The following is a 12293-nucleotide window of genomic DNA, read 5'->3' as shown; positions in this document are numbered from 1 at the left end:
ACATAACGAAGCTACTGCAGCTCTTGGAATTCCATTCCGACCTCTATATTAAAATCTCGCCTATCAATCAGAAAACACCGAAATCTCAATTTCGCCAATTCAAGCCTAAACCTTCCACGAACTTCCAAAATGTATTCTGATCACGCTCCTAAGTCATAAATCACCTATCAGAGCTAACCAAATCATAAAAATTCCAATCCGAGATCATATACAAACAAGTCAAATATTGGTCAAACCTGTCAAATTTCAAGCTTCAAACTGGGAACTGCTCTTCCAAGTTTATTCCGATTATCCTGCAAACCAAAACCAACGATTTACATAAGTCATTATACATCACACGGGGCAAGTCATGCCCGAAAACTAGCGATCAAAGTGCAAAATCTCAAAACGGTCGGTCGGGTCATTACATCCTCCCCCACTTAAACATGCGTTCGTCCTCGAACGTGACCCGAGTTGTTCCAAAAGCCAACCAATCGCTGAATATTCTTACCATGCACATACCCGGGGGTGATCCCACGTCATACTATCCCATATAGGTCCGATAACGCATTGTAATTGAAATTTCACAATCCAACCTAGCCCATAAACCTTAGAACCCCACTTTCACTTCCGAAATCATCCACAAGATCAGAATCTCACATCCATATTCAGAATAAGCCCAAACCAGCTGTAATAACCCATGCCTGCAACCTCAGGTGCAATTACATAATAAACCATGTAACTCAAACGCTCGTAGCGATAACTTCTATTCACAGTAGCTGCCCACAACAACCGAATACCGGTAGAAAACCTCTTATCAACTAAAATCTCATTCCAACACTTTCATATACTGCCAACGATAAATGAAACACGCAATAAACCATAACCATTTCTCAGATCAACCATTCATGAAGTCACTTCTCCTTTAGCAATTACCATAGCAAATTTCCGAGCCGAACCTCGATATTATCCTTCCAACATTCTGAAATCGAATCCGTTCGTATTCATTAATGATCCCAACGATCTCCTCTAATCCAACACACCACTTTGGTAACATGATACATCAATATAGGCCTAAGCCACAACTTGCATAATACGCGCACCAATAAGCAACGGTCCGAACATACTCAAATCATGAAAATGACTCAAATGAAAAAGTTGTACCTCAAGCTCACCAATACCAACACAACACAAGGCCGAGAACCCGTCTCACATTATAGGAAAAGAACACACAAATCTAGCCTGCAAGGTCATACCTCCACATAAATTAGCTGCAATGCGCGACCTTATCCAAATACTGCTCCACATGGAACACCTCAAGTCACTCTGCTCGAAATTGACGACCACACGCAATTGATGTCTAGAATCAAAGTAAATCATCATAACCACGGTGAAGCAGGTACATAACACTGCACAACCCGAAAGGGCATATCAGATGCACCATCCGCCAAGCAATATCCAATACTCCTCCCGCTCAAATCCTGCTGAGAGACCCCAATAACACTGCGCCACATGTGCCGATAACCAACAAATCCTAATGCCTCGCAATACGGAAAGGTAACTCATATATCTCCCCAGATTACCAATAGGCTCAATAACAACCGAATCAACACATCCCTTGCCTACAACAACTCAAAGTCAACAAAGTCGTCTCGATGCCAGACACATATCCATATAGGTCTACCAATGGACCACACATCAACTATAGTTACCCATAACAAATAAATAATCCTTCGAAGGTTCACAATGACTGAATCATAGCACATACTAACATTTGACTAACTTACCCACATTTTGCCATCCACAACCACGAGCTAACTTGTATATGAGAACTTCCAGTCTCCAAGTCCATAAAACACACGAATTACCATATCTGATCCCAATTCCGCCACTCGCATATATAACTCACCTCTAGTACTCAATCATTCCATGAGAGATACTCTAAGGTTCTTCTGTGCTACCAAGCAACACGAATATCAGCAGCCGATCTGACAAGAAATGTTGTGATACTACCGAAGTACCATCAACTTAATCACATTGCCTCTCTCTGAAACATATACCCTCATCCAATCACCTCAATTAGCATTACCATTTCCTTAATCATCTGAATATCATTTCTCAAATCATCTGAAGATCATTTTTTTAATTATCTGAACTGCCCGTGTTGCCTAAGAATTTATGACCTTCCTTTCAAATTTGAACAGTGACATTACACATGCCAATCTCACTCCTACACAACACACCGCATAAACTGTACCATCCTAGGATAACCACAAGAACTTTGTATCTCTTCCGAGCCACAAACAACTATGTACTCAACCAACCAAGAACTTTCCATTGTTCCCATATAGAAGAAAATCACTATACATACCATGCTCCTCATACCCATAGAAGATATACATCTCCAACCGAGGTCGAAACCATCAAGAACTCTCCGAGTTCCCCTTGCACAAACCAGACCTGCCAGGACTGAATCCTTCTAACTTGACCAAGCTACGCAAGCCGTCAAAACCTAAGAGCACTGCCGCGAAATACCTGTAAAAACTCATTACCTCGTAAACACTCAAGGAACTAATCGTATCCTTACCATATCGAATTGGCCTACTACCAGGCTATTCCATCTATCCGAGCTCCCTTATAATTTACCTTCAACTTGATACTCATTCTTGCTATGACATCACAATTCCTCAACCTAGACTTACCACATGGGACCCAAGCGTAAAGCCACACCGTCTCAGGCTCATAAGCTGCCGAATACTTTCTCAGGTATTCCCGGGAGTACCACATTCAAACGCTTTACTCTAAAGAGACTTCCTGCGAATCTAAATCCATTACCTTTACCTTCCTGATACTGATACATAGGACTCCATAATTGATATAGAAATTACCACAAGTCTTGATATCCTCCAATGAAAGCTCAGTCTCTAACCACATATACAACTTTAAAATACCCCATTGTTACATGTAAAAATCCTGAACACATTAGAACCATTCCCACGAGTTATTCACTCTACTCAAACTGAAATTAGCCTAATCGAACGAACCGAACAACCCGTGCCCCGTTGGCACTCTGACACCGCAGAATGTGACATCATTCCATTACAACCAAGCAACTTCCTGCTCTATGCACTGAACATCCTTTACCAACAACGACTCAAAACATTCCGTGATTCTCACACACCTGTGAAGCATCCTATACCGTTTGTAAGAATTTTCCTTTACTCGAGCCATCCTCGGTCTCAATCTCCACAAGCCATAACTGATTCGCCTGAACGCCTCAAACTGGAACCAACATAGTACATAAACGTACAATCAACTAATCAATAGCAGACTTCCCCACTTGGCCCGAAGCCATAGATCAAAACACACTCAATAACTCATAACGCATATACTTTATTGTTGCCATAATACCATAGTGAGGTTAAACTCAAATCCTTTGTGAGCTCGTGAAAACGCAAATCATCTAGTACTTTAGATCTTCTGCAAATCTCGCATTCACTCTCGCAACAGCTAAGCCCACTCTCTTAAGCGACCCAAAATTCAAATTTCCACACTTATATTTCACTTGTACATGAGATATTCTAATAGTCACATAAGGATCACACAACCCCAGAACATTTCGCATGAGATAACCCACCTGCTTTGCCTTCAATTAACATTTCTGTATACCTCCCACCGTCATAAACTTTACGCAGTCACTTAGTCTTCCTGAGCCTGAACTCATACCGCAACATGAAATTTACTTCACTCCCAACTAGGAAACATGAAAAGATTCTTCACACGCCCACAACTCGGGGCTATACCTCGAACCAAGATGGAATTCAAATACCTAATAGTTCTTTTATCCTCTAGCGTACCTTTCTCGTCGCTTCTAAATCATATAGATACGTCTCTCAATAATAACATACTCATCACATAGCCATCCAACTGTCGCTTCCACTAATAGGGACAATACCGAACATATAAGCTCAAAAAGACTTGCTCACACAATCAGCACCTCGGTGCTCAAGCCATAGGCAAAGATCCGGCCTCAAGTCCTCTAGACTAGCCCAACATCAACTCACATAGATCACATCTCGCCCCTCAATTGGGGACTCATAAGCCAACGATGCATATCTGATACTGAGCGCTAATGCGCGCATACGAATGCGTGAAAGGAATTTCAAGAGTTACATTTCAAGCTGAATCAAGGACGCACGATAAGAATTCAAGAATGTAAAGTTTTCCTAAAGGTTCTGCAGCCTCTCGAGGATAAATACAGACGTCTCTGTACCGATCCGTGAGACTCTAATAAACCTGCTTATGACTCGTAAGACCTATGTAACCTAGGCTCTAATACCAATTTATCACGACCCTAACCCCGAACCTGGTCGTGATGGCGCCTCTCGTGAAGACAAGGCATCCAGTCTAACCCAATTCGTCATTTTAAGCAGTTAAATAACATAAGGATAATTCCAAACATGATCTAATAGCAGAATTAGCAAAAATAGAGATAACAAAGAGGAAATCCAGCCCGACACAGCCCTAACCGGGGTGTCACAAGTCACGAGCATCTAATATAGTATAATTACAACTAGAGATCTGAAATATACAAACAGGACTAATGAACAAAGAAGGAGAAAAGCGGTGCTGCGAACGTAGACAACCACCTTGCTAAACACTAGTAACTCTGCCTCCGATCAGTCAAACTCGCTACCGGGTGCATAAATACATGCATCTGCACACAAGGTGCAGGGAGTAAAGTGAGTACTCCAACTCAGTGAGTAACAAATGTAAATAAAGACTGAAAGCAAGAAATCACGTAAAGCCAATCAAGATGTTGTATAGAAGCAGCTCAAAAAAAAACTAGTAAGAAAGCGATGAAGCTGTAAAATCTCTTAAAATATTTTAGCTCAGTTTAAACTTCTTTGAAAATGGCTTTTTCAATAGTACGCACTAAGTGCAAAACAATTAGTGCAGATAGGCACAGAAATCCGCCCCTCGAGCACAAATACCATAGTTTAACAGGTAAAATGACAAATAAATATGAAAGATGTACATATAAAGGTTCGCCCCTCGGGCAATATCTCCGAACAGTACCAGCCCCTCGGGCTCACTCTCAGAACAATATCAGCCCTTCCGGCTCACTCTCAGATCACAATATCAGCCCCTCGGGCTCACCCTCAGATCACAATGGATACCCGCGCTCAATGTGGGTGTGCAGACTCCAGAGGGACCCCTTACGGCCCAAGCGCTATATCAAGCCACCTCGTGGCATCATCTCTCGGCAATCGGCCTTACATCGCTCAAGCCACCTCGTGGCGTATAAAAGTATCTCAGGCCCTTGGCCTCATATCCTCACATATGGCCCTCGGCCTCACTCAGTCCGAAAATCATCACAAGCCCCTCGGGCATTTGTAAAATAGTAGTGCTCAGCCCAAAACATCATTTAAAAATATCATTTAAGTCTCAAAACCGAGTAAAAGTGGCTGAGTTGTAAAACAGTGGAAAACAACAAGTCTGAGTTCAAGTAATAAATCAATACAGTGAGGAAATAGTGATAAAAATCCCTGGAGGGTTCAAATAGTTGGCACGAATCCCAATTATGGCAATCAACCCAAATCATGATAATAATAAACAAGTTTCAGCCAAATACGCGGTAAAATCATCAATCGGGACGGACCAAGTCACAATCCCTAATAGTAAATGACCCCACGCTCCTCATCAAGCGCGTGTCTCACCTCAATATAGCACTACGATGTGCAATCCGGGGTTTCAAACCCTCAAAACATCATTTACAATCATTACTCACCTCGAACCGGCGAAATCTCTAGCTCGCGGCACCCTTGCCCCTCAAATCGGCCTCCACGCGCATCGGATCTATCCAAAATCAGAACGAATACGTCACAATATACCAAGGGAACAAAGCCCAAGCGAAAACAATCGAAAAATACCAAAAATCCCGAAATTAGCAAAACCCGAGTCCAGGGCCCACTTCTCGAAACTCAAAAATTTTCACATCAATAGATTCCTTATCTCCCCACGAGTTCATACATATCAAAAATTCTCAAATCCGACCTCAAATGGTCCTTCAAATCCCAATTCAAAAGTCCAAAATCCCAAGCCCTAGTTCTTCCATTTTTAGCTTAAGTTCCATGATTTTCTAGGTAGATTTTACAATAGAATCGAGTTTTAGGTCCGAAATTCTTACCTCCAAACGTTTCCCCTTGAATCGTTCTTCAATCTCCTTCAAAAAGCTCTGAAAAAGACCAACTATGAAGGAAATGAGCCCCAAAATCGCGGATGAAATGAAATTAAACATTCTGCCCAGACATAACCGCATCTGCGGTCCAAAATCCGCTTTTGCGGTACCGCATATGCGGTCAACCTATCCGCTTCTGCAGAGTTCATTAAACCGGCCTAAGCCGCATCTACGAAACTCTTCCGCATCTACGCTTTTGCAGATGCGATCCCTTTAGCCGCTTCTGCGGTCCAGCTCACCTGACCTATTTTCGCTTCTGCGATGAAACACCCGCATCTGTAGCGCCGCATCTGCGGTCCACAAACCGCAGATGTGGAAATACCAGAAGCAGCAAATCTGAAGATGCAACACAAATTCCAATTTCCCCGCTAACCATCCAAAATCACCCCGAGGCCTCCGGGACCTCAACCAACAGCACAAACATGACCCAATATCTTATTCAAACTTGTTCCAATCATCAAAATACCTCAAACGACATCAAATCTATCAAATCACATCGGATTCAAGCCTAAGTTTCTAAAAATCTTCCGAAATACGTTTTTGATCAAAAACCCAATCAAACCACGTCTGAATGACCTGAAATTTTATACACCCATCCCAAATGACATAACGAAGCTACTGCAACTCTCGGAATTCCATTCCGACCTCTATATTAAAATCTCGCCTATCAACCGGAAAACGTCGAAATCTCAATTTCGCCAATTCAAGCCTAAACCTTCCACGGACTTCCAAAATGCATTCCGATCAAGCTCCTAATTCATAAATCACCTATCGGAGCTAACCAAATCATAAAAATTCCAATCCGAGATCATATACAAAAAGTCAAATATTGGTCAAACCTTTTAAATTTCAAGCTTCAAACTAGGAACTGCTCTTCCAAGTTTATTCTGATTATCCTGCAAACCAAAACCAACAATTTACATAAGTCATGGTACATCACACGGGGCAAGTCATGCCCGAAAACTGGCAATCAAAGTGCAAAATCTTAAAACAACCGGTCGGGTCGTTACATACATTCTTCCAATTGGTCTACATATTATAATCAGATGATCCTTTATAAGTGATAATTATAACAATATGGCCATAAACTTTATCACTCAACTAAAAGTTATGCAACAATCACTTTAACTAGAACATATTATTATATGAATCATGGCGGTCATGCTCTTAAATAAACACTTCCTTCCAGGTACTACAATGCACGATATATTCTAACAAAGTGTCTAGCAACTTTATGAATGAACTTAATATAAGTCATTCAAAGTCCAACTTTATTTTACCAATGATCACAAAAAAATAAACAAAATATTACAGTGTGCAATGTCATGTATATTAACATAAACATAATATTTAGACAAATTGTTGAGAACAAAGAAAGACTAAATTGAGCTACTAAGCCTCATATGGGTTACATGATCCTTAAAAATATTAGCCGTCGGACCTTTAGTCATAAGATCAGTAAACATCAAAGTAGTACTAACATCCTCAAAACACACATCTCACTTTTTGACATAGTCTCTAACATCAAACACTTTATGTCGATATGCTTGCTTCAACTGCCACTTTTATTATTCTTAGAAAAGAACTTTTCAGCTGAGTTATCACAGAAGATTCTCAATGGCCTTGAAATAGAATTGACAATTCAAAGGCCGAAATAGAATTCTTCAACCATAAATCCTGTGATGTAGCTTCATACCATGCTATATTTCATGGTAGATGTTACAACAATGGTTAGCTTGGCACTTCTCCAAGACGCATCACCTTCAACAAGAAGGAGAATGTATTCTGACCCAAATCAGAGTCCGAATATTCAATCACCTCTAATGAGTTAGAATATTTATATGTGAGCATAGAATCCTTGGTTTCTTATAAATATCTCAAAACCCTCTTACCAGCTTTTAGTAGTCAAGACTAGGGTTACTTTGATATCTGTCAAGTGATAATCGGCTTAATTTATGCATATTTTGATATATATTGTCTCACATTTTGCTCATGTCTCGAAGTTTGAGATGTATAATAGGATGATTTGTGCTAAATTATGGTATTTCTATGTGTAGGAATCATTCGAATGCAATTTGGGATGAAATGGCACGAATTGGAGCGAAATTGGGAAGAAAAGGCAAAAAGTGAAATTTGAGGCCCACAGTCAACGTGGGGCGCTGGCTGTGGCGTAATTTGTAGTAGCCTTAATTTTTGAGCATGAGGGCCATCACCCCATGCCGCCTTAGACGCTCAATATGGGAAAGTGGCCTTTTTTGACTAGGACTCGGTTATTTTGACCCCTACACGCCCCCAACTCATATAAAAGCCAACCAAAACCTATTTTGAAAGGGGAACGTGATTTTGAGAGAAGAACAAAAGTTCCAAATGCTCAAAAGCACGAATTTGATCAATTCTTCCATCCCTTTCCTAGTACTCATTGATTTTATGTTTGAAAACCTTATTTTTGATGATTGTATGAACATGCGTGGCTAAGAACCCTATTGTTCTAGGGTCATGGGAGATACATGAATGTTGATGTTTGAAGTTTAATTTGATGAAGTTGATTTTATCATATTGGATTGTTTATTTAATTCCGTTCTTAATTATTTTGTTGAGTAGCTAACAGTGAAATACTATCCACGAATCTAGAGTTGAACTCGAAAGTGGAATTTTAGATTGCATATAGAATTAAATAGAGCAAGTTCTTGAACCTGGACATCGAGGAACAGATTCGCAATTAGGATAGACATATACCTAATTGCCTTGCTTGGTTGAAATATAGAAATTGTAAATGCATTCTTGTTAATCTTAATTCCATAGACATATAGGCATTAAGTTAGCTTGAATAGGCAAGTAAGAACTCGACAGATTCTTATTAGTAATATCAACCATGTCAATCAACATTCCAGATAAATCAATTAGTCATTTTAAGCCAAGAACGCAACACGATTGTTAGCTAACTGGTGACCCTGGAATATCCTCTCCTACTGATTGTTATTCGAAATTGCTTAATTATTTTAGTTGATTTCTAGTTAATTTATTGCTTGATAGTTTTAGGTAGTAAATTAGTCATTTATATAATTTGCGGGAAATCTCTTGAATCAATAAGTTAATTTGAGTTTGAATCAGTCAAAAGTTAATCAAAAGTCTTCGTGGGAACGATGCTCTACTCACTACTCTATTACTTGATGACCACGTATACTTGCGTGAGTGTTTTTGGTTGCAACAAGTTTTTGGCGTCATTTGTCGGGGACTTAGAAATTAGCTACTTGACTGAGTTAAGCTTTTATTAGTTGTTTGTTCAATCTCTAATTTTCAGTTTACCTAGTTGTGTTAATGTAGTCTCTTTTCTTGAATGTGGAGGAGTAGAAGCGCAAACAATCTCCTTCCTCTTGATCCTGAAATTGAACGAACACTTCACAGAGTGAGGAGGGTAGTCGAAGCTAGAACTAGAATAGAAGGAGAGTTGGACATCGTAGTTCAACCACAACCAATAGAGATGGCAGGTAATGAAGAGTGTGCGGTGATAGAAGTCGCAAGGCCCAATCTTGCTAATATGACGCAGGCTATTGTGAAGCCTAATATCATAGGGCATTTTGAACTCAAACAGTACATGGTACAACTGATTTAGTCCACATGACAATATGTGGGTCTATCTCATGTAGACCCGCAGAGGCACATTCAGAATTTTCTGGAATTTATGGACACTTATAATTATCCGAACGTTTCCAAGGATTATGTTAGGCTGACACTATTTCCCTTTTCACTGTTGGGGAAGCTAAGGAATGGTTGCAAAAGGAGCCCGTGAACTCAATCCACACTTGGGATGATCTAGCATATAAATTATTAATCAAGTTTTTCCCCACTAAGAAGACAAAGTTGTTGAGGAGTCAGATTCTTGGGTTCCAACAACGGGATGGCGAGACACTTTGTCAAGCTTGGAAAAGATACAAGAAACTACTCAGAGACTGCCAGCATCATTGTCAGACTGATGAGGTCTTAGGTCACACTTTTGTTGATGGGCTAGACGAGGCATCAAAGATGAATCTTGATTCAGCTTGTGGGGGTAATTGCATGGCGAGGCCGTATAGTGAAATCCAACTCTTGCTAAATAACTTCACTGCTAATGATCATAATTGGCAAGGAGATGGGGACTCACGAAGAGCAATTAAACAGAAAGCAGACGTGTTGATTGAGCTTGATGACTTCTCAGCCATGAGAGCCAATATAGCAAAATTGGCAAATCAGATGAATAGAATAACAATGCAACAAACACAACATATGCAACATGTACAACAGATGTGTATTTACTGCGAATTATGTGGTGACAGTCATATAGTAACATGTGCCCCACAAATCCTGAATCTATATGCTATGTGGGGCAACAGAGAAGAGGCCCGATGAATCAGCATGCACAATATGGGAACACTTACAATCCAAATTGGAAGAATCATCCCAACTTCTCATGGGGCAAAAATCAGCTGAATCAGAATCACTATAGGCCCCAAGGAAATTTTAATCAACCTCAGAATCCACCCCAACAAATAGAAGAGAGTACGAATGACTTGCTAAAGAAGTTGTTGCTTGACAATCAACAACTCAGGACCGATTTCAGAAATCTTGAGAGGCAAATAGGACAGTTAGCATCAAATCAAAATACCAGACCTGCAAGTGCTCTCCCCAATGATACAGAGAAGAACCCTAAATTTAATGCAGTTACACTCAGGAATGGGAGGGAACTAGAGGAAGTGTCAAAGAAGAGAAAAGACAAGCATATACCTGAGGGGGAGTTGATTCCTAAGGCAACATTCGAGTCAAAGAAAAATGATGCAACTTCAGAGCCAGCGGAAGCTGCAAGGCTACCACCACCTTTCCCCCAGAGATTGCAGAAAAAGAATGATGATCGCATGTTCAACAAATTTCTTTCTATGTTGATCCAGGTTCAATTGAATATTCCATTAGTGGATGTACTTCGTGAAATTCCAAAGTTTGTTAAGTACATAAAAGATATAGTGACCCAAAAAAGGATATTGACTGAATTTGAGATAGTTGCACTTACTAAGGAGTGTAGTTCAAGGGTCTAAAACAAGCTTCCTTAAAAGCTTAAGGATCCTGGCAGCTTCACCATTCCTGTGCGAATTGGTAATATTGATCTGGGTCGTGCTCTTTGTGATTTGGGGGCAAGAATAAGTCTGCCCTTGTCCTTGTTCAAGCAATTGGGTCTGGGAGCTCGAAGACCAACCACTGTGATGTTGCAGCTGGTTGATAGGTCCATAGCATACCTTGAAGGAGTGATTGAAGATGTGTTACTACAAATTGGGAAATTCATCTTCCCTGCGGACTTCATTATCCTAGATTATGAGGCTGATGAACTGGTTCCAATCATATTGGGATGACTTATCTTGGCTACTGGTGATGCAATTATTAAAGTGAGAGATGAAAAAATGATTTTGAGGGTGGACAACGAGGAATCAATCTTTAATGTCTACAAAGCAATCCAACTTCCCCGCTACTATGAGGAGCTCTTTATGATATCTGTTGTAGAGGTGGATGAGCAACTTCTTGATACGAGTGTATATCTGGATAATTCTCTAGATAAAACACTCATGTTGTTCGATATCTTAGAGATTGATGATGATGTTAAGGAGATGATGCATATCTTAGATGCATCATGTGCTTACATGCAGGGAATACATCCCTTTATGCCCCTAAATAGTCCAAGTGGGCCTCCTCCAAAGTCATCGATTGAAGAAGCTCCAAAATTGGAGCTTAAACCCCCCCCCCCTCACCTTCAATATACTTATTAGGGAGGTTCTGACACTTTACATGTTATTGTTTCTTATGAGTTGTCAAAATTGCAGGAAGAAAAGTTGTTGATAGTGCTACGTGAATATAAGAGAGCAATTGGGTGGATGATGTCTGACATTAGAGGCATTAGTCCAGCTTTCTACATGCATAAAATCCTCATAGATGACAGACACAATCCAAGTATAGAGCAACAATGCCGCCTAATCCAATCATGAAAGAGGTGGTAAGAAAAGAAGTGATTAAGTGGCTTGATGCAGGTATTGTATTTCCAATCTCTGATAGA

General features: G+C 40.3%; 1 protein-coding gene across 1 annotated transcript; it reads left to right on the top strand.

Annotated features, from left to right (window-relative positions):
- Nucleotides 1-9701: 9701 nt before the first annotated feature.
- LOC104243775 (uncharacterized) lies at nt 9702-11598 on the top strand. The gene is made up of 4 exons (XM_070161713.1): nt 9702-9818; nt 9947-10441; nt 10534-11189; nt 11322-11598. Exons 1-4 carry the CDS (start codon nt 9702-9704, stop codon nt 11596-11598), a joined length of 1545 nt encoding a protein of 514 aa, XP_070017814.1.
- The last annotated feature ends 695 nt before the right edge of the window (nt 11599-12293 follow it).

This window comes from Nicotiana sylvestris, chromosome 11 (assembly GCF_000393655.2).
Source record: "Nicotiana sylvestris chromosome 11, ASM39365v2, whole genome shotgun sequence".
NCBI lineage: Eukaryota > Viridiplantae > Streptophyta > Magnoliopsida > Solanales > Solanaceae > Nicotiana > Nicotiana sylvestris.
The sequence above is the reverse complement of the archived record's forward strand: the minus strand, read 5'-3'. Positions and strand labels throughout refer to the sequence as shown.